The sequence below is a fragment of the Andrena cerasifolii genome, chromosome 1, assembly GCF_050908995.1.
Source record: "Andrena cerasifolii isolate SP2316 chromosome 1, iyAndCera1_principal, whole genome shotgun sequence".
NCBI classification, from domain to species: domain Eukaryota; kingdom Metazoa; phylum Arthropoda; class Insecta; order Hymenoptera; family Andrenidae; genus Andrena; species Andrena cerasifolii.
The window spans coordinates 20,269,625-20,290,529 of NC_135118.1; the positions used below are offsets into that span (position 1 = coordinate 20,269,625).

General features: G+C 43.1%; 4 protein-coding genes across 9 annotated transcripts in view; 1 reads left to right on the forward strand and 3 right to left on the reverse strand.

Annotated features, from left to right (window-relative positions):
• LOC143377971 (uncharacterized) overlaps nt 1-12,195 on the forward strand; it is an 82,527-nt gene extending 70,332 nt beyond the window's left edge. For 3 of the 6 annotated variants that reach the window (XM_076829865.1, XM_076829847.1, XM_076829856.1), the window contains 8 exons: nt 350-694; nt 756-1,050; nt 1,113-1,254; nt 3,215-3,414; nt 3,490-3,642; nt 4,987-5,110; nt 5,518-6,649; nt 11,220-12,195. In XM_076829865.1, coding sequence (XP_076685980.1) covers nt 350-694; nt 756-1,050; nt 1,113-1,254; nt 3,215-3,414; nt 3,490-3,642; nt 4,987-5,110; nt 5,518-6,649; nt 11,220-11,455 — 2,627 coding nt within the window. In that variant the 3' untranslated portion in view covers nt 11,456-12,195. Of the gene's footprint in view, nt 1-349; nt 695-755; nt 1,051-1,112; nt 1,255-3,214; nt 3,415-3,472; nt 3,643-4,986; nt 5,111-5,517; nt 6,650-11,219 lie in introns of those variants that run through there. The other 3 variants (XM_076829873.1, XM_076829875.1, XM_076829882.1) reach the window with 3 other exon arrangements.
• Nucleotides 1-20,905, reverse strand: part of Vap33 (VAMP-associated protein 33kDa) — a 135,457-nt gene that overhangs the window by 54,596 nt on the left and 59,956 nt on the right. The gene's annotated exons all lie outside the window — the stretch shown is intronic.
• LOC143378203 (esterase FE4) lies at nt 12,074-17,668 on the reverse strand. The gene is made up of 8 exons (XM_076829983.1): nt 17,450-17,668; nt 14,965-15,253; nt 14,691-14,876; nt 14,380-14,579; nt 13,324-13,480; nt 12,918-13,247; nt 12,527-12,671; nt 12,074-12,449 (listed from the first exon to the last, which is right to left on the reverse strand). Exons 1-8 carry the CDS (start codon nt 17,666-17,668, stop codon nt 12,320-12,322), a joined length of 1,656 nt encoding a protein of 551 aa, XP_076686098.1. The 3' UTR covers nt 12,074-12,319.
• Ilk (integrin linked kinase) lies at nt 17,957-20,818 on the reverse strand. The gene is made up of 7 exons (XM_076829994.1): nt 20,370-20,818; nt 19,881-20,046; nt 19,565-19,757; nt 19,400-19,480; nt 18,879-19,321; nt 18,583-18,813; nt 17,957-18,513 (listed from the first exon to the last, which is right to left on the reverse strand). Exons 1-7 carry the CDS (start codon nt 20,456-20,458, stop codon nt 18,367-18,369), a joined length of 1,350 nt encoding a protein of 449 aa, XP_076686109.1. The 5' UTR covers nt 20,459-20,818; the 3' UTR covers nt 17,957-18,366.

Sequence of the window (20,905 nt, forward strand, 5' to 3'; positions counted from 1 at the left end):
AATTTCAAATTCTCCGTCGAACGGAACGCCCTTGAGGCCTTCTTTGCTGGCGCTTAGAAAAACTGACAGCCATCGGAAATTGACGCAACAACCGGCGACAGTTTCTTATAACGAACTCGGTCGTTGCTCTTGCTAGAAGCGGGACCCTCGGTAGACCATCGTGATTACATTCTCAGATCGCGAATACCTGAATGAAAAATTTCGCCCACAGTGCTCGGAACATCGAAATACAGTCGCAGGCACGTGAAGCTCCCGCCAAGAACGATTACCATAGAAATCTGAACGCAAGGCTCGGTCGGTTATTGAGTTTTATCGAATAACGAAGAATTCGATTGATCTTTTGCCGCAGGTCCGCCTGATCCACCGGCGGGTGTTCCCAGCGTGTGCTGTTATTCCCCGGGTACGAGCACCATCAATTGGCGATCCTCGCCTTACGACGGCGGCTGCACGGTAACTGGCTACACCGTGGAGATGAATCAGGCAGGTGGAAATGCCTGGGCAACTATCGCAGAATCCTGTCACTCGCTGAGTCACACGGTACCCGCTCCTGGAACCAGCACCGTGGTACCCGGCGAGAGATATCGATTTCGCGTTCGAGCGGAGAACATCCACGGTGTCAGCGAACCGGGAAGCGAATCCGAGTTCGTCAGGATCCCCGTGGAAGGGGAGACGTTGCTGTACGGCGACGAGGAAGGTAATTAGCGAGAAAGGAGTTAGAAGGGAAGATTGATGGTAAGGGGACGATAATTCGACAGAATTCGAGCCACCCTTCGAGGCCAGAGTGGTTGAGATGGAGGACGGGCAATTGTTCGGCGACAGGTACGCCGTGGTGGAGGAGCTCGGTAAAGGTCGCTACGGCACCGTGAGGAGGGTCGTCGAGAAGTCCTCCGAGACCAGCTTCGCCGCCAAGTTTGTCAGGACTATCAAGGCCAAGGACCGGGAGCAAGTGCGGGAGGAGATTCAAATCATGAACATGCTGCGGCACCCGAAGCTACTTCTTCTGGCGGCCGCCTTCGAGAGCCCTCGAGAGATCGTTATGGTTACCGAATAGTAAGCATCCCCGCGAGACTTTTGTAGGCTTACGGACTGACCGCACACGCTCCCTCCTTCAGCATTTCAGGCGGTGAGCTGTTCGAAAGGGTCGTCGCCGATGACTTCACCCTGACCGAGAGGGATAGTATACTCTTCATGAGGCAGATTTGCGAGGGTGTTGAATACATGCACAAGAACAACGTTGTCCATCTGGACTTGAAAGTAAGAGAAGCTTCATGGATCCTTTCAAAGCATTGAGCGTCTCAACGGAATTTGTGGGGGTGCCTCGTCTAGTGGGTTGACGGAATCGTTTTTTTCCTTTGCGTAAATCAATAGTTGACCAACGCGAAAGTATGCTCCCAAAGCCGCAGAACGAGAATATTTTGTTGCGGAGCAACAGGTGACGCAGCTTTGCCAGAAAAAATTAAACGCGTTTTTCTCAAAACGACAGTTTTAGAATTGCCGGACAATGTAAGCCTTGGGCATAGATAGTTGTGAGACCCAAGACCTCTTCTCGTCGGCCTCTCGATCGTCCTCTTGAAGGGGGACCTTCTTCTATCTTCAGCTGCGAGCACCAGCAGACTCTGCACGGACCTATACCCGGTGCTCGCAACACTGCTCCACCCTCCAAAAGAGCGGGTGTCCCGGCCGCAGTAGGTCCTCTTCAGAATCTTCGTACCCCTGTCCGAAGAAGTGGTCGTGCAGCCCCGTGGCTTCTTCAGACATCCACCTCGGCATTTGCCTTCTCGCTCAGGGGAAAACCACGGAAAAACCCTGAGCAAGGCGTGGGTACATCGGGACGGCTGACGAAATCTTCTAGTCGCGAAGTCCTCCTCGGTCAAGCGTTCCAGCTTCTTGCCCCACGTCGTCGCTGGAAACCTGCGGTTCCTGGTCCCTCGACGAAACCCGCAGCTCTTCCTGGCGCGTTCCTCCTACGCGCCGTCTCCGGAACCCCAACGACGCTGCCTTTTCTCCAGCGGCGAGATGTTCCGGCCTCCTTGAGCGTCCTCCGGAACTCCTTGCAAAAGAAACAGGGAAACATTATCATCCGCTCCCACTTGCGAGAATCCGTTGGAGCCAAAGGAACCGGGAAGACAGACAGGCGAGACGGAACCGAAAGCAGAGGATCACACCTAAACAATGAACATGCTATCGGTCCGTTCCCCGATCAATCTGCCCAGCGTCCCCAGCTCAACTGCATTTTCTTCTTTCTTCCGGTTCTCTTCTCCCTCTCTCAACCCAGGGCTTCAAGATGGCCCCATTCCTCTTCGTGGCTCCTGGTGCTGCTCCAGGGGACCGTCCTGTGCGTCCAGTTAACGCTCCCGTCTCCGCGACATCCCCTTCAGCCGATCCAAGCACCGCTTCTCCGACTGGTGATTGGGGGTGCCATTTCCCGTTTGCTGTCCACCCCGCATTGTTGCAACCCAGCGATCCCATGGTATCCTCCATGCCGGGGCCGGGACCTCGTGGGACTCACTTCTGGGGGGGCTAGCGGAGCGGTTTCACGTATGTCCGCGCTCCGCTGCGGACCACCACGCTATTGTGGCACATTCGGGGAATTCGGGAGCGCGTATCCAGGCCGCGGTGGCAGTCCCCCGACACCTTGTCCCTCGTCGTGGGGTTTCGTGCTCTCTGAAACAATACAAGGAAAAGGGGGCTGGGCTACGAAGGTAGCCTCCGGAACCCAGTCCACTGATTAGCTTAAACACTAATCTTCCGACTCTTCGTAAAGATCTTCAACCAGTCCTCGAGCAAGAGACTTCCTTGATCTCCGGTCGACGAACGGCTCATCTCGACTAAACGACTCCACTCTTCGGGGCTCTCTCTCGGGGGTTTGGCCTTTCTGCGACGATGTTCACCCTCGAACTCCCTTCGTCGCAGCTCAGCAACTCCGCGCACTCCTGGCGCCTCCACGTTGCTTCGGTGGTGTCCGCGCTCCTGGGGACGCCGCTCGCCAGCAACTCGACTGCATGAATCCCTGACTGCCACCCAGAGCCGCACATCCACCAATCCTTGGTGTGGTCCGTGCACTCCCGGACGTCCCTGCGTCCCTGTCGAAGTCGCACCTCCACCACCAACACTCCGACGCTCCCTCTATAGCGTTACTTGTGAATCATGATGTGTTAAACTCAGATCCACTTTGCTGTTGCTTCTTATTCATTGACGCCTTGTTGCTCCACAGCCAGAGAATATAATGTGCAGGACACGAACGTCCCATCAGATCAAGCTCATCGACTTCGGCCTCGCTCAAACCCTCAAACCAGACACACCGATCAGAGTCCTGTTAGGTACCCCGGAATTCATTCCGCCGGAAATCATAAGCTACGAACCCATCGGCACCGAGTCAGACATGTGGAGCGTCGGTGTAATATGCTACGTTCTGTAAGCGCTTCAATCTAATTTAATTGTCAAGTTCTTGGATAATTTTCTTCAACTATAGCGATTACGAACGTTCAGCTTGACCGGTTTGTCGCCGTTCATGGGTGACAACGACGCCGAAACGTTCGCCAATATCACCCGAGCTGATTACGACTTGGAGGATGAGGCATTCGACGCGATATCGAACGACGCTAAGGACTTCATTACCGGTCTACTTGTTAAACGAAAGGAGTGCGTATTCCAGGAGTTGCCTGTTTGCTCAATTGTCCTAAAAATTGTCCCTAAATCTAGAACCTAGTTGATTTTGGCTATACAACAGGAATAAGCGAAATACAACTATATTTGCACATCTCGACTCTACGTCCTCTATTAACGGTGTATGTTACACTCTACAACGTAGAACTTCCGCGCCAACATTGGATGTTCGCGGAACATTTCATAATTGATTAGAGACGACTTTTTCCGCAAAAACATGGGGGAAAATTGATTCGCGTGTAACTTTCACAATTTCTGTTTAAATTCGCCAGTAAAATTTCACACTGTATTTTTTTAGTATAGAAATTATTCAGCCCAAAGCAATTTGCAATTACATAATTGGTTCTGTTGGTTATTTATGCAAAAATTATCTTTTATATTACTGCCTTGGAATGCATGAGAGGACAGAGCTATAATATTTATATCAGGATGTTTATAGCGATAGCTTGACCAACCGATAGAGTCCATGTGCTTGAGGGATCTCTCCTCAAGAATTCATTCTGCCGAATCGTTTCGCTCTACAAAGACGTTCCCTCCAAGTGTCTCGAATAAAATCCAAATTCAAAACTATTAATGTGTCTTGAGTTCCATGGCCTAATTCCCAAAAGGTTCAACTGGGACTAACAAGGAGAGTATTTTAGGTGTCCGCCTCCGATCATTTTGATTTTTGGATATGTTATAGAGGACCGAAAAATAAGAAATACGTGTTTTTTATTTTTCCCCGTTTTCATATTTGGGGGGGTGAAAACTGCGTTGAAAGTTAGGGTTGAAAAATCATTTTTGTGGAATATCTCGAGAACTATTAGAGATAGAGGAATAGTGTCAATGGACGAATTTTGTGTCTTTGAATACGAAATATGACTGACTCACCAGATTTTCAAAAATCCACAAAAATGATTGTTCAACCCTAACTTTCAACGCAGTTTTCACCCCCCAAATATGAAAACAGGAAAAAATAAAAAAACACGTATTTCTTATTTTTCGGTCCTCTATAGCATATCCAAAAATCAAAATGATCGGAGGCGGACACCTAAAATACTCTCCTTGTATGTACGCGAAACTACAGCTGCGCGCTACGCAGGACGAGCTATAGCGTTAAATTACATCAATAATTTTCAACATTCTGAATTTTTTTAAACTAGTAAAAGCGTGCGTAAAAACTATGAAAAGTACCGGTGATTATTTCATATCTAATTGCAACCAATCCAAGCCAAAGAAACCGTCGATTTTAGTCGTTCAATAGTCCTCTACCCCGTATTTTAAAGAGCATTGTTCATTATCGTATATTTCGAGTAATTGTTATGTTTGCTGTTTCGAAAGATTGCGAATGTCGGCGAGGCAATGTTTGGAGCACTGCTGGATGGCACAGCACGCTGAAGCGATGAGTAGAATAGCATTGCCGACAGAGAAGCTGAAGAAATTCATCGTACGAAGAAAGTGGCAGGTAAGTGTCGATGACATTTTGCTTGATGTGTTTTACAGTGTTTGCTGTTGCGTTAGAGTGATCCCTTTTATGCTCGTCCAAGTGCGATGCATCGTGAAGTAATTCGCTTAACACGGAGACCTGTGAATCGCACCTATTGAACCAAAGCAGTAGAGAATATTTTTACACTTTTTGTGGTAAAATAGTCTTTCTTAAGAAATTCGAAGTCGTTCTGGACGCTCTGCTTTGACCCCGAAATTAAAATTTTCTTTATCTGTACCTGAAGCACTTTGACTCAAAAGAAATCAAGCTACCTTCGCGTCTGACACCATTGTAGACCAAGCAGGACGCTAAACTCCCAAATGGTACTAATCTAAGCATGTGTTTGACCGTTGTGCGTGCGCGTGTGCTTTCGTTTGTCGCGACAGAAAACAGGAAACGCCATTCGTGCACTGGGAAGGATGGCAATTCTTTCGGCGAACAGCAGGCGAAATCCAGAAGCGACAGCAGAACCCTCGTCCACTTCGGAGCCCTTGTCGAATCCCAGCGAATCTCCTGGGACCAACGATACTAAGTCGTCCCACGACGATCAGGAGAAATCTCACATGGAGAGCGTGATGTGCAGGAACGAGAGGAGCCCAACGGAAGCGAGCGGTCGCGGGAGAAACATGTATTCCTTCCGTTACAAGACAGAAGTGAACATCTTCCCAGAGGAAACGTTAGACTCCTCTGTTCAGAGAGGATCGCACGCGTCGTCGGACCTTGACGCGGCGTCTCTGAAGAATGAACGCCCAGCGAGTGATGCGAGATCGTGTTCTCGGGAAAGCGAACCCGCAGGCACTCGGGAAACTGACACCGTCGAGAAAACCGAGGGCCAAAGTGAAGTTTACACGGGGCAGTTAATTCCTACGAGCAAGGTCGAAGAGGGGATTGAGATCATCACGCGATGCCACGTTGAAGAATGCATCGTGATACAGGAGGACAAGTCGATGATAAAAAGCATCAACGTCGAGAAGAGAAGCCTGAGCAATAACTTCGAAGACACCGTGGAATCCCGGCAGAGTAACGAATCGAGGTTCTCCAGTTTCCGTGACGAGATTCATTCAAAGTCGACGACCGAAGGCGGCACCAGCCTACGCGAAACACAGTCGGTGTCCAACGTCGAGGAAACCCGTAACGAAGGCGAGGAAGAAGTCACGGAAGCCCGTGGTACCGAACCAACAGAGAAGTCCGATCAAGAGCCGCGCACCAATTCGCAGAAGCCGCGTCGAGTGTTCAGAGGCGACTCCAGGGACTCGGGAATCAGCGACTGCGCCTCCAATCTGTCCTCATCTTCGCAGCACGTGAACGAGCTAGGTATCTCGTCCATCATTGAGGAGGAAGCAGACAGCGACAACAATAATGGTAACTTAAGAAACGTATCGACCGAGACGGAACAATTCCAGCGACGCAGAACTTTGGAAATGATTCCCGATATAGAAGAAAACGCACGAGATACGGCGAACGTAGCTACTTTGAGTGCTGTAACTAAAGCTTCGCGTGAGATTAATCGGCATGAAGGTGTGTTCCATGTGCAGTTTGTTTCAATAATGCCTATCGTAAGAGCAATTAATTTCGCAAGGTTCACCTTCGACTTTAATTACGTTTAACCCTCGCATGACGGATACTGGGTCCAAATGGACCCATTCTATATATATATATATATGTGCCAGTGATCATAAAAGTGGCGTCAGTAAAGAAAACCCAAAAATTGAAATGTTGTATTGGTTTTTATTTAAATATCATGAAATAATTGTTGGAAAATAGCCGCGAAGTAAGCAATGACATGGTAATCTCACTTTCGTAATGAGTCGCGACACTTAACGTTCATTTCGATTGTGGTGACTCTTTTTGTTATCTGCAAGTAATTAGTGGAGGAAGGAAATAAATTACCGTAAACTGAGGCGACTTTGCTCGCCGGGGTGACATCGTCCGCTTTTCGGAAAAACTTTATTTTATTTTATTGTGAAGTAATTAGAACATATGTTGCTTTGTAATCGATAGGAATAATTTCTCCAAGGTCGAACAAAAAAAACAATAGCGAATTCAAGCATATGGTAATTTTTCAGTCAGAGTAAAAAAGTACACAAATTTTGTTTCCAAGTGAATTTTGTGATCTCCAAACTTTGTGCGGTGCAGAGGAAATAAACCTTATAATCTCGTACAAAATTGTTGCACAATGCTGGGACAGAGGCGGGAAAAAAATATTGTTAAATTCAAAAAGTGAGAAGACACAAAACGGAACTGCCGAAAGAAGGTGTCAAAATATTTCTCGCGCGAGAGCGGCTGTTGGCGTCGAGACGGTTGTAAAATATTTTGGCAGCTTAGAGAAAACGTTGGAAGGCGTCCCGAAAGCGAACATACTTAATTACGACGAGACGAATCTTAGCGACGACCCGGGGACGAAAAAAGCGTGTTTTCGGCGTGGGGTGAAATAGGGGTGACCGGGGCTGGTAGGCCAGTTTTTCAGTGTTTGATTTTTAATAAATTATGTGGAGGAATTCTTTAAACCGGTTAGTATATATAATAAGCCACACATTTGGCTATCTAATTCTATTATTGAAGTTGACTTAATGTGACAACAATTAAGGTATTTTAATATTTTTCTAACACCTTCCATGCTGGTCAACCAGCCCCATGATCGGGGTTGGTAGACTTACAGTATGGGGTAGGTTGACTATAGGTAGAATCAGTTAAGAAAATGTTATTAGCAACTTATCTCAATTGTCATAAACTAACACAATGTCGCAAGAGTGGTTTCATTATAAAACATTACTTATCTTTCGTTCATTTTTTAATAATAAACTGAACATGTTTTCAACTTAAACATAAATTATAATGTATTTATAACATAATGAAATTTAAACAAAAAATAAAAATCGCTTTCCGAATAACAAAATAACAATTTGAACGTTATTAACGTTATTAGTCAACCAGCCCCGAACGATCATTTTGACTTTAATAATCTGTATAACCTTCAAATATTTATGTATTAACAAAAATACTACGTCAATAGATCGTCTAATAAACACACTTTAAAATACCCCCTTAACATTTATTCTATTGTAACTATATACAACCCCTGGCAATAAGTTTGGAACCAAACGCAAAAATACGAAATTAATGAGAAACACCAATATTTTTTATGTATAATATGCAACGGTATATATATGAAACGCGTGGTAATGTTAAATTGGTCTATTTTAAAGTAAAAGCACCAAAAATAATTAAGAATTTTGTTTATTATATAATACAAAATATGGAAGAAACAAAATGTGTCTGGGAAATAAGTATGGAACGGACCGATGTTCTGGAAAAAAGTGTGTAACATTATGAATTTGCAAAGAAATTAACAATAATTGATTTAATATTTATATTACCTAGTATTTTGTGACGTTCCCACGTGCACGTATCACAGCTTGTATACGTTTTGGCATCGATGTAATCAAGTCTTCACACTGCGATGGCAAAATTTGTTTCCATGACAGCTTAATGGCTTCCAAAAGTTCATTTTTATTTTTTGGTTTTTTGTCGCGTATAAATTGTTTCCAAAGTGCCTACAAATTTTCGATTGGACTTAAATCTGGGCTATTCGCTGGCCATTTTATGGTTCGAAAGCCTTTTTGTTGAAGGTAGTTTTGAACTATTTTGCTTCGATGACAACTTGCATTGTCATGTTGAAAATAAAAATCATCCGAATCCTCGAACCACTGATCTAAACTCGGTATTAAAAAGTGTTCTAATATTTGAATATATACTTGAGAGTTCACATTTTTATACAAAATGCATATTTGTCCAGCTCCTTGAGCTGTCATACAGCTCCAGACCATATACGACTTTGGATATTTTATTTTAAAATTCAAACAATCTTCACTAAATTTTTCAATTGGTGTTCTCCACGCGAAGTGTCCTGCATCATCTCCTCCTCCGATGCATACACGCGATTCAGCGCTGAAAACAACTTTACTCCAATCTTCTGTAGTCCAATGCGCATACTTCTTACACCATTCTAAACGTTTCTTTTTGTGTTCCTTAGTGAGAAATGGCTTTGTCTTTGCTTTGCAGAAAGAATACCCCATTTTTTCATTAATTTCGTGAGATGTGGCTCTTCTCATTTTCTTTACGATCTGTCTTAATCGTCAAGACACCCCAACTGAGCGGGTAACTTTGCCCACCACTTTTTTGGCATTTTAAAAGCGTACGTTTAAGTAATGAATTTTTTTCAAACCCTATTTAAATCTACACGCCATCTACAGTATAATAGTATTTTTCAAAAAAAAAATTGAATGCACTAGGAGTGCTAAAAAAAGTTATTGAAGTTAAAAAGTGGGCAAAGTCACCCCAGTTTACGGTATTTCAAATAATACATATTTTGTATTATGCATTAACCTTACATGTGGGTCAAGAAAAGAAAAAAGAGAGAAAACGCGACATGTACTTGATTATGCTGAAAATACATCACCAAACATAGTAAAGTTGTTAGTGGCAAAGTGTTTGAAAAGAAAAATTGCGTTAGTTCGAAAAATGTTTCAATTTATTAGAGGAAGTGCAGTATATTTGGAATACCAGTTTGTTTAAGACGAACAAAAAATTACGACAGAGGGTGGGAACAAATAAAAGTGTATAATATCATAGGGAAGCTAATAAACTTTTGTATTTCAAAATCTCGGTAATAATAAAAAAACAAAAAGTAGCTGAAACTTTGGTATAAATGAAAAATGACAGGAAGTATCGATTTCGTTAAGGTGCAGGTAATTTTGAATACCGCTATTCCAATTTACCTTCACTTTATAAACTTAAAAGAAACACGTAGATGATAAAATTATTTCCTTTACGATCTAATCAGATTGAAAAAATTACAATATAGTAGCCGTTACGCGTGGAACAAAAGCATCGCTAAGCTTTGGAACATTCCAAAGTACCTTCACCCTTCGGTTTTCCGAAATAGCAACATGGCATTGAAAACTAAAATTTCATGTCACACTTTTTATTCCTGAAATTATCACAAAACTGATACGCAACCATAGAAGGAACGCGCAAATCAACAGATTAAGTGTTTAACTCTAAAATTTTTACGTACCTTAATCATGGTCAGAACGATTGAATACTTGCTGAAAAAGTTTAGCAGATTGGCGGTTTCTTATTCTGCAGATTAAGTCGAAAATGTTGAAATGGCGGTTCATCCACAAATGTCATTCGTTAACAGGTCATTAGCCCCTATCGTCTACGGTGTTACAAATTAATTAACGTCAGTAGTTTATTAGATGCTTCGTTATTCCAAATATGCTGCGCTTCCTCTAAGTTATGAAGATCGAAAAACTTCGTTCCAGCACTTTTGGAATCTGGGAGACATTGAAACGTTTAAGCGACACATTTTCGTACAAGTCACTCATGCAATTTTACAGTGAAAGATAAGTTTGACATTAGAAGGCATACATATATCTTGTGAAACATTTTGTTCAGTAATGGAAAAATATGTTTTAATCCGCCCAAACGCAACAATCTTATACCACTTTCATAATCACCGGCACATATATATATATCTCAAACTGCATACACGTGTTATTTGTTATTAGTATTGCTTCTTGAATAAAGTGACCAGATATTTTCTGTTCCAATGCGTGACAAGCAAGCAAGCAAGCAAGCAAAAAAAAAAGGGGGGGTTAACAGATGCATGAGGAGATCTTTTCCGTAGTTTATTAAAGCACTTACAATATATTTAAAAATACATACTTGTGATTATAAGATGATACATTGAAACGAAATTAAAAATATATATTTTTTCACAACAAAAAAAGTAGAGGAAACAGTAACTTTATGCCAATGCAAAAATGTAAAGGGTTACATGTCCAATCCGGGACACTTTGCGGGACACTGTTCAGTGCGGGACAAAGGGCTCAAATGCAGGACGTCTGGTCACTTTATTCTTGAACACTGCGTAATCTAAAAACAATTTCCGAGGTATACGTACTCATATAAATGAAATGATGTATAGAGTACTTTGGGCCCCGCACCTAACGCCTGATCAAACTATCCGCCATAGAATGGTGGATGTAACACTTTGATATTGAAGGTTATCTCTTATTTGCAGTCCCTGACGAGATTGAGGACCCACGGCTGCTAATCGGCCGGATTCGGAGTAAGTTCGTTCCTACCGGAAACGTGAGTCGTACCGCAAAGTTGTTCGAGAAAGAGGCAGCCGCAGCCCAGCCTTCTCCGAACGCGTGCCAGATAAATCCGCAACGCGCGTATCCCTCGGCCACCGTGGCGACGGGGAAGCCCCACAACGAGAGGATACAGAAAGCGTTCGCGTTTTGGAACAAGTAATCGGTACTTCAGCGAAATTCAAGGGCATAAGGTCAGTGGACTAAACACGGCACGGTATCACGCGACGAAACTATCGCCTCTTGTTTTCCTCGTAGACGGATTACTAAGAACAACGTCTCTGCGGAGCGATAGAGACGCGAGCGTTTCAGCAAGTAACCGTAACATAATTTTAATGGAAATTTTTGTAGCGACGAGTTGACCTTTAGTTTAAGCGGTTGCAAGCGAGGATAAACTATTTAATTACATTTCTTACCAGTCCCTGTGTAGTCTGCAAACGGCGAGCTGTAGACTGTTCAAAGACAAATGCTTACGATAAAAATCCCGTTCTAATCGCCGCGTACTGCGTCGTCGTTAAACCTACTCTTTTCTCTTTTTCTACGTACCGATCCGAATTGCATACGAACTTTTTACGGCGCAATGTAACGGAGCACGGCCGAAGTTCGATAGCGGCAGTTAAACCTCGTATATAGATGCGTCCCGGCAATAAATGTTACCGTTACTTCGCTAAAGAAAGAAAGTTATATTCGTCAATGTCAGTACTCCAAGCGATAAACACGGTAGATATCGTTCGACCGCACGATCAGTGTAAATAGCTGTCAGTGATACCTTAGAAACATAGCATGATAATGATCGTATTTATTATTTCACCTCCTTCGCACAATTTTAGTTTTCTTGGTAACGAAAGAAAACGACTACACGTATTATTATCATATAAGCAACACCTGAATAAAGAAGAAGCAGAGGAAAAAAGAATAGCAAAGAAAATCGAGGTGCCCTCTCCAGTGTCGCATCCGCAGATCCGACGAGCGTCTTGCGTTATTTCATGCCACGATATTTCGCTATATATTTCACGGTGAAGTTCGTCTAACATAAAACGTGCGGCGTTGGCACCACCATCTCCAGCTCGTCGCCGATGTCTAAACAATGAAGCTTATCCTCTGTCGCGGGCATCCAAGTGGTGGTAATAACGGTATCCACGGACGGAGTGGGATTCCTGGAACGGTTAACAACAGCCGATGTGCAAACGTTCGAACCGAGACTCGAATGCTCCTTATCGTATTAATCGTTTACCCAGTTCTAGCAAAATTGGTCCACATCCCAGTCAGGCGTTCGATCATGAGCCTGTCTTTCGTGCACTCCGCCGGTGGGTCGGGATTGTCCGTTTTAAAAGCAGGCAGGTAAAATAGGTAGGACACATCGTCGACGTGGGACGCTCCTGAAATGTTCCCGTCTACATCAGTGCAATGCGATAGCCTCGTAATTACGAGCTGACCCGTACGACAGCGAATCAGAGTGCCAGTTTGATGGTAACGCGGAAAGCCGGGTCGGCGAATAATTACAGTACACGGTGGCATGATTTGACTTTCATTTCGTGAATTCTGTGAACCAGTCGAGTTCGTGCCCGCGGCGCCCTTATGTCGCAATTAATCGCACGGTGGTAGGTTTATACGATACGATTTACCTTGGATCAGCCGCTGTATCAAGAAATCCGTGTGCGTTTTCTGTTTGCCGACGTAGGAATATTGGTAAAAGTAAGTGGGCGCGTCCGTCCTTTTCACGCGATCCTCTACAAAGAACCTCGCGGGAATTGAGAAGAAAGTATCAGTCATGAAGCGTATGAAGCCTTCCAGCGTGTCGACGGTGATGGACTTCTGCCCCCGGAGGTACCAATCCTTCACGTCCTGTAGCAGGACCTTCGTTTCGTCCGGCCCTAAGTTTTTCAACGACGCCAGCAATTTGACGTACGCCGGTAGATATTCATTTACAAATCCCAGTCCAGCCGTGCTTTTATCTAATACAGGAAAGAGAAAATTTCGCATTTCAAATGCTAAACCATGCGAAGTTACACGCGTGGTCAAACAGGTCACCTCTAATAAACATAATGCATTCGTGTGACGTGTGGCCAACTATGACAGGAATACGAATGTCCTTGGAAACTAATTGTTCGAACGGCAATGGTAGCGCAGGGTCGTCCGCCACGTCGTCCATAGTGATCCCAAAGGGGAGGTTGTAGGATCCGACCTCCTGCGCACAGATAAGAAGAAACGATCGCAGTTTACGTTATACAGTGGCTGCTGCATTACAAGTGGCGGATTTAACGGGCCGCCGATGGGCAGCTGCCGGCTGGGCCCCTGCCCGGAAGGCCCCGGGGCCGCCCCACTTTCCCCAAAAAAATATTATGATTTTATGCAAACACTATATTTCTTCGTGACACATAATTTCTTACCACACGCGCGTAAATTTATTTCTAATTCTGTTATGTACAGGGACCCGGAACGGAACAGAAACGATAAGAACGAAATATTTCTCCGGGACAGCAACAGAAACCAAACGAAATTCTTAACCCCGTTGCAGGAGTGAAAACGATATAACCGAAATAAAAATTCCGACTAATAAAGTTCGGTACGCTTTAGCTTACGAAATTTAAATTGAGCGCGACCCTTATTTTCATCATGTCTCGTGTCGGTAAAGAAAGGGGTCTGAACCCTGACAGGGCTGGCTGCGGTGCTGGGAGTCTTGCCCTCGTGGGCACGGCTTGCAACCGAAAGCATCAAAACTCTAAATTCTCTTCATAAGACGTATAATATTCTACAATATATAACTATAACGTATAATATTTTATAGTATAAGTACCAAAGGCAATAAAATTGTTGAAATAAGTTTATCCGAGTTTTTATATAAATGAAATAACCGGTTCGGAATAAAATTTGTTTTTCGTTCTGATGGAAACGAAATATTTTTCAGCGGGAACGATATTAACTGAAACGAAATTATTATTATCGGAGCCGAACCGAAACGAAAAGACATTTCGTTCCAGGTCCCTGGTTATGTGTGCAGGGTGTCCCAGAGCGTTTGCCAACCTGGGCGTTTTTCCTTAAATCCGCCACTGTGAATTACTATGGTGTTAAAGGAGAGTCATTTGCCTCTGGCGTGAGAATTTGAGACTGCGCCTGGACTATATCCTTGGTGGATATCGTTCGGAGAAACCTCACGACTTCCTCGGGATCCGTGGAATCGTTCCCAAGCAGCTTGGCGAGCTTGAAGCAGCGCTCCGGTCGACTTTGGTTCCGGGACCAAGGTGCCGCCAGTATTCCGCTCTGTATGATCGCCTTGTGGAAGAGCCCTGGGGTGAGGAATAATTTCGGGGATATTGAGAAACCCTCGCGGGACAGAACCGTTCGATTTTCCGCGCGTATCTGCTCGTTAAAACGAAGCGACGATAAGGAAGTCTCACCTTGTGCACGCGGTGATAATATTAAGGCGTTGCATATCACTGCTCCGGCACTTGCGCCAAATATCGTCACGTTGTCGGGATCTCCGCCGAAATTGGCGATGTTCTCCTTGACCCACTCCAAGGCCGCGATCACGTCTTTCAGGCCTTGATTGCCGGGCGCGACTCGGTGACCCAGATTTAAGAAACCTTGGAAATTCCAATAAATCGCCCGTCACTGTACCGGTAAAGCTCATTCTTGCGAGGGAGCCTCGTTTAGGATAGATATGCAACTAACCGAACGCGCCTAAGCGGTAATTGCTGCTGACGAGGACGATGTCCTTTGTCATCAGGTAATCAGGCTTTTTCAGATTGGGGCTCGCTGTCCCTACCATTAATGCACCACCATGGATCCAGAACATAACTGGCTTTGGTTTGGTAAGGTCGGGGGTGTAAACGTTGAGGTAAAGGCAATCCTCTTCGCCGATCATGCTTTTCGGCGGCACTTCTTCTAGCTGAGCGCACATGTGACATTGCGGCTCGCTGACGTCCTTGACACCGCTCCACGGTGCAACCGGCTGCGGATCCTATTTTATCCGTGGAAATAAAACGGATCTTCCTATCAGGTGCTATAGCTTCTCATTCATATCTGTGATTTATATTCCTACCCGGCGAATGGTATATCTTTGTAGATAAGAGTGCAACAAAGATCGCGCTCTGATAAGGTCTTATTATTCTCGTGCATGATAATTCTAATGGCTGTTTATACTGTCTGAATTATAACATGCAGGGCCGCATTTGAGACAATTATAACTTGCTTCGTAAAGAATATTGCGCATTATTTAATATATCGGGGGGATATTCCTACATTCTGTCGTAATACGTTCACGCATATATTTATATACATGGGCCATATTTGAAAAAATTTTATGAACTTTGATTAACTGAAATAGACTTGTTCTTTTGAGGGCTCGCAACGATGTTGCACCGACAACCTCCAAAAGCATAAATGCGACCCTGATAATGTGTTACACCTTGAGTCATGAATTTCATTTAAATGTAAAATGAGAATCAGCAATTTGAATCGAAAATTCCATTTCCGATTCGCAATACTGTTGCCTACGATTCGATTGTGTGTCAATTGACTAATGAGGTTTCCCTATCTTAACGGAAGAACAATGATGCGAACTTTGGGAATTTTTTAAAACTAAACCATTAAATATATTTACTTCCAGCTTTGTGGCTTCATTTGTCAATCTTTGGAGAATATGGAGAAAAAATTCTATGCAAAAATAGTAGTTAAATCCGGAGTTATAGTGCTTCAAATAGAACGCCTCACAAAAATCATATGCGCATTGTTAGCATAAAATCAGCCGATGTAGTTGTCCGCAATAGAAAATTTAAAATTTTGTATAATCTGTATGAGTATTGCTATCGCCTGAACTAGATTAAATGAGAAATACTAAAAATTTTTTTAAAAAATGCAGCGTCTAAATCAGACATCGATTTCTGCAAAAAATTATCTGGTTTTTTAAGTCGCAAAAGTCTAATTTTGCGAAAACCGACTTAGTTTTATTACCGGCGAGAATAGGACATCTACTGAAGATATATACCAAGTTTGAAGTAAATCGGCTGATTTCAGATATCATGCTAACCAATTGGAAAAACATCGTTTTGAGAAAAACGCGTTTAAAGCTTTAGGTACCGTTTTTTAATTAAATTTCTATTAAAATGTTGCCCAAATATGTACAAATATAGGGGTAAAGTTTTCAATTAATAAAATTTGAGGGTTTCTTTTAAAAAAAATCCCAAGTATCGCATTCTTTTCCGGCCGTCAAGGTAGGGACACCCCTCAATTGTAACTTTCGTAGTAAAAAAATTCATTATTATTCATTTGAGATGCAGAACGAAAGACCGTGTCGCGATACGTCCGCGTAAGTGCCCTTTCAGATTTTTTAGCCACGACTATAAAAATGAGAAAAAAGACGCATATTTAGAAGAACTGAACGACATCCCAGGCATTGCACCAGAATTTGAAAATAGTATCATTATACAGGGTATCGCCGAACTGGTGGTACAATACGAATGGGGATGATTCTACGCGAAGAAAATATAAACATTTCTTTCGCCTGGACTTCGTTTGCGAAAAAATCGATTCCGAAAACTTATCTGCTACGCATACATCGGACTAGAAATTGGCAGACTGCAACAGTGAAAATGGTGCTAATGCAAAGATCAAATGAATCCTAGTGTAAAAACGAATCGAAATTGTGCGATAAATATTCTGTCTTTGTGTTCCAGAAAGTCGCGTTTGAAAACCCGTCGGAGATTTCCATTCTACAGTTTCGACTGATTTTTCCACAGCAATTTATTCAATTTGCAGTTGCACCATATTCGCCGCTTCAATCTATCAATACTTAAAAAAAAAAAAGATATTCCAAGGCCATTTCTCCTGAAAATCACAAGTCGAAAAATGTTTTCCTATTTTCCCAATTTATATCTTCACGTAGAATCAAACTCTCTCAGGCTGAGCCACCAGTTTCACGACACTCCGTTAAACCAAAATATCCGGGTCGAACTATTAACTGATCATATTACACTATTATTCCATTATATCAGACACACAATTGCTATTTCCAGAATTCTTCCTCTGTAATTTGAAATAATATTACGCACACAATTGATAAAGCCGAATGTCCAAGTCTTATCAGATCACAATACATTTCACACGATATCTCCAAATGAGGGTCTGATGGATCCAGCGGATCCAGGTGATCGATTACCTTAAATCGGAGATCCCCGACGGGAGGTGCCGCAAAAGGTATCTCATAAAATGCATTGAAAGAAGGGCCCAGAACACTTTTAACTACGGCGCCCTGTATTTTGCCCTGCTTTATTGTAACTATCGGCTTGTTCATCGTTATGCACGCTCTCGCTAACTTGACTACGCTCCGCTGTACACTGCAGAGGGATTGAGCGCTTGGCGCGAACTGTCTCGGCATCCAGATCATATGTTTGTTTTAGGTGGGCAATTCCTGATATCGACAGGTTACGTCACGAGACGCAGCATGTGTAATATAGGACGAGCGTTTAAAAGCTGTCTTTTCGAATATTAATATCGCGGAACTGTAATTATTTATGTCATTCGTAGATAAAAAGCACGTATCGACTGAAATTCTTAAAAGGAAATGTAGTGGATATCTGGACACATTGGCTGCTGTTGCATTTTACTATTATATTCACCATAATAAAGTACAATTAGTGCGCGAGACAGCGCAAAAATAACTGACAACGTTAAGTGTCCACATTTATAACATCCAATAAATGACAATATTACAAACAAAATGAACAACTAGAAATAAACTGATTGTAATATGCTTAGATAAAGGTTAATATTCCTTTAGAAAACGTGAGTATAATTGTGAACGGTACAGATGTACATTTATAAATAATGGCTAACAATTAACTTGTCACTAAATATATATAAATACAACGTCGTGGATGCTTTTGGAGGCACGTGGTTTCTTCAAATACGGTTATATAAAAAATATAATTCAGTCGTTTTAATAGAGGCACTGCGTTGGACATTTGTAGCGTTTCGGTTAGTGCTGTCTAATTAGGTCCATTGTGTTTCTTCCGGAATGACATTTTCGCTGGATAATTTGGCAGTTTAAAAGTAAATGAAATATCGCAGCAAACGTTAACGTTTCATTTTGTCGAGTATCGGCACAACCATGTCGAACGACGGACGTTTGCCCGGATCTTCGTTCATACAAATCCTGATAAGTTTAGCGAGATGGGATGAGATTCCTGGTGGTATACTAACACGTAGGTCTTCGAGCGCGATCTATAATAAATACACCATCGATAACATGTAAATCCGTATTACATTTCCGATAGGGAGTTTCACACGGACCTTCATGCCGCATTCCATCGGCGAGAGATCTGCAAATGGAACTTCTCTGGTAGCAAGTTCCCACAATAAAACAGCGAAACTCCACATGTCACTGGCCTCCAGGTTGATGTCGGCCGGGCGTTTGCTCAAAGCTTCCGGTGACATCCATGCTGGTTCATAAATTCGACCAACCTCTTGAAACGAGAATTTTGTGTCTGCCATATTCACGCGCGCTGTTAGATCTTCGTCGATCTAAGGGTGCACTAATTATAGAAACTGTACGATGAATAATAACGCCACTAAGATGAAAAATTTACCATAATATGCTTGCTATTCAGATGGAATCTGCATCTGTTTTGTCTCTCGAGTCCATGGAGGAATGCCATGGCTCTGGCAACGTCCAGAGCGAGTATGAGTGCACGCGCTGTATCGACAACTACGCCTGTACCTCCGTGTAGGAGGCGGTGCAAACTTCCACGCGCCATATATTGTGAAACGGTAGCCAATTGCGGGGGCTGATTGACGCAACCCAGAACGGGCAGAACATTGGGATGCGAAAAGATCCTCAGCTTGGGGAACTCTTCATTGAAGTCTCTTGAAACGCGCGCGGTACATTCGCGTATGTTCAAAAGTTTTGCCACTATGTCATTGTTCTGCCAGCGTCCTCGCCAAGTTTCGCCGCTTGGTGTACTCGCTAAATGAGTATGCAACGATAAGTCTACCATATTGATTCCCTTGTGCCTTGACAATGTTGCGTCCCCTACGCGAGATGATTTAAAGTTAGTAACCGTCGCGTGTAACCATTATCAAACAATCTACGTCGGACAATGTTACTCACGGCTTCTGGTTTTCAAACCCAGCCAACTCTGATCCTTAAACTGAATCTTCTTCAAGTCCTGCCCATACTGTACAGCCAAGTCTGATGAAACAAAGTTGCTTAATATAATGGCCTATGTTTGCGCACACGTAACAATGACTTTTTTTTTGATAATTGAGTAAGTACCGTGCAATCTCTTGGCAAGATGACCTCTCGCTTTATCCAAAGGAGTATCGCCATCCTTGTTCGCGATCGATACAAGCGCACCGGCAGTCACCAATTCCTCGGCGACCGCCTGGTTCCCCCAAAAGCACGCGTAGTGTAGAGCGGTGTTCCCATGCTCGTTCGTAACGTTCACGTCTGCCCGATTTCTAAGCAACTACAAATTTACGTTAAGTGTTATAATACTTTTATAATTGAGAAGGGATTAATTATTACAGAACGTTTAGGTAAACCTGTTATTGGAGGATAATATTAAACGTGACTTTTATATCTGTTTTACCAATTGAACTATTTCCTTGTGCTCGTGAGCAGAGGCAAGGTGCAGAGGAGTATCATCTCCTCTATTGGTGGCATTAATTCGTGCTCCTCTACTAACTAACAGCTCTGCCAACTTTAAGTGCCCCTCTTTGCAGCACCAGTGGAGTGGACTGAACCCATGGTCATCACTATACATAGAATATGAAATCATAAGTGGAATAAAACACCAAGATTTTAATAACTAAAATTAAACATAATAAAATGCATACAATTAAAGATGAAAAGAAAATATTATCAAGCACGGTGGAACGAAACCAAACATCTAAATCTAATGTTTACAGCAACATAGGTGATAAACATAGGAAAGATTCAAGTATAAATGACAAGGAAGAACATAAAATTTTAACAAGTTAAAATGGCACAAACGATTGATTAAAAAAAAGATTTAAATAAACGAGAAAGTACAAGTTCAAGTGGCTCTATTCCGAAGAAGGAATTTTCTTGTATTTACCCTTGATTCATGTCATGTTCAGTGTCATCCAGCCACACACGCACTTGCATGGCATTTCCCTCGCGACACCATTGAAAAATATCTTCCATTTTTATTCGATTATCAGATGTAATAAGAAAAACGTATAGCCGCTGCAGCGGGGGAGTGGCAGTGTTCCGTGCTCCAAAACACTATAGCCGTCATATACTAAATATAACCATATTTCCGCGCAAGCGACACTGACACAAAAACTGCATAACTTGTATCTCACGAACTAACTGGCAGCTCTATTTTTGGACAGATCCTGTATCGTCGAGACATTAAATCGTAATAATCAGCACGCACGTTTATAATAACGCACAATATTCGACAGAATATTCTGATCGTACTGCGACACGTACAAATGTATATACGTGTGACCATATATGACGCGTGGAACGCGACTTGCGCGACTACCTCACCCAGGAGAGGGCGGTTACTTTATTCCATCGACGAAGTATAGGTCCTATACCTCGTCTGTGCCTCGTCTGTGGTGTGACACAAAATTGGATGATAAG

Coding starts and splice junctions, on each gene's coding strand:
- LOC143378203 (XM_076829983.1), bottom strand. CDS start 17,668: ATGCCGAGACAGTTCGCGCCAAGCGCTCAATCCCTCTGCAGTGTACAG. Junction 13,481..14,379: donor CTCAAATTCTCACGCCAGAG/GCAAATGACTCT, acceptor ATCTGTGCGCAG/GAGGTCGGATCCTACAACCT. Junction 12,672..12,917: donor GATACAGCGGCTGATCCAAG/GTAAATCGTATC, acceptor GGAACATTTCAG/GAGCGTCCCACGTCGACGAT.
- Ilk (XM_076829994.1), bottom strand. CDS start 20,458: ATGGAAGATATTTTTCAATGGTGTCGCGAGGGAAATGCCATGCAAGTG. Junction 20,047..20,369: donor GAACATGACATGAATCAAGG/GTAAATACAAGA, acceptor TTCTATGTATAG/TGATGACCATGGGTTCAGTC. Junction 19,322..19,399: donor GGGTTTGAAAACCAGAAGCC/GTGAGTAACATT, acceptor CATCTCGCGTAG/GGGACGCAACATTGTCAAGG.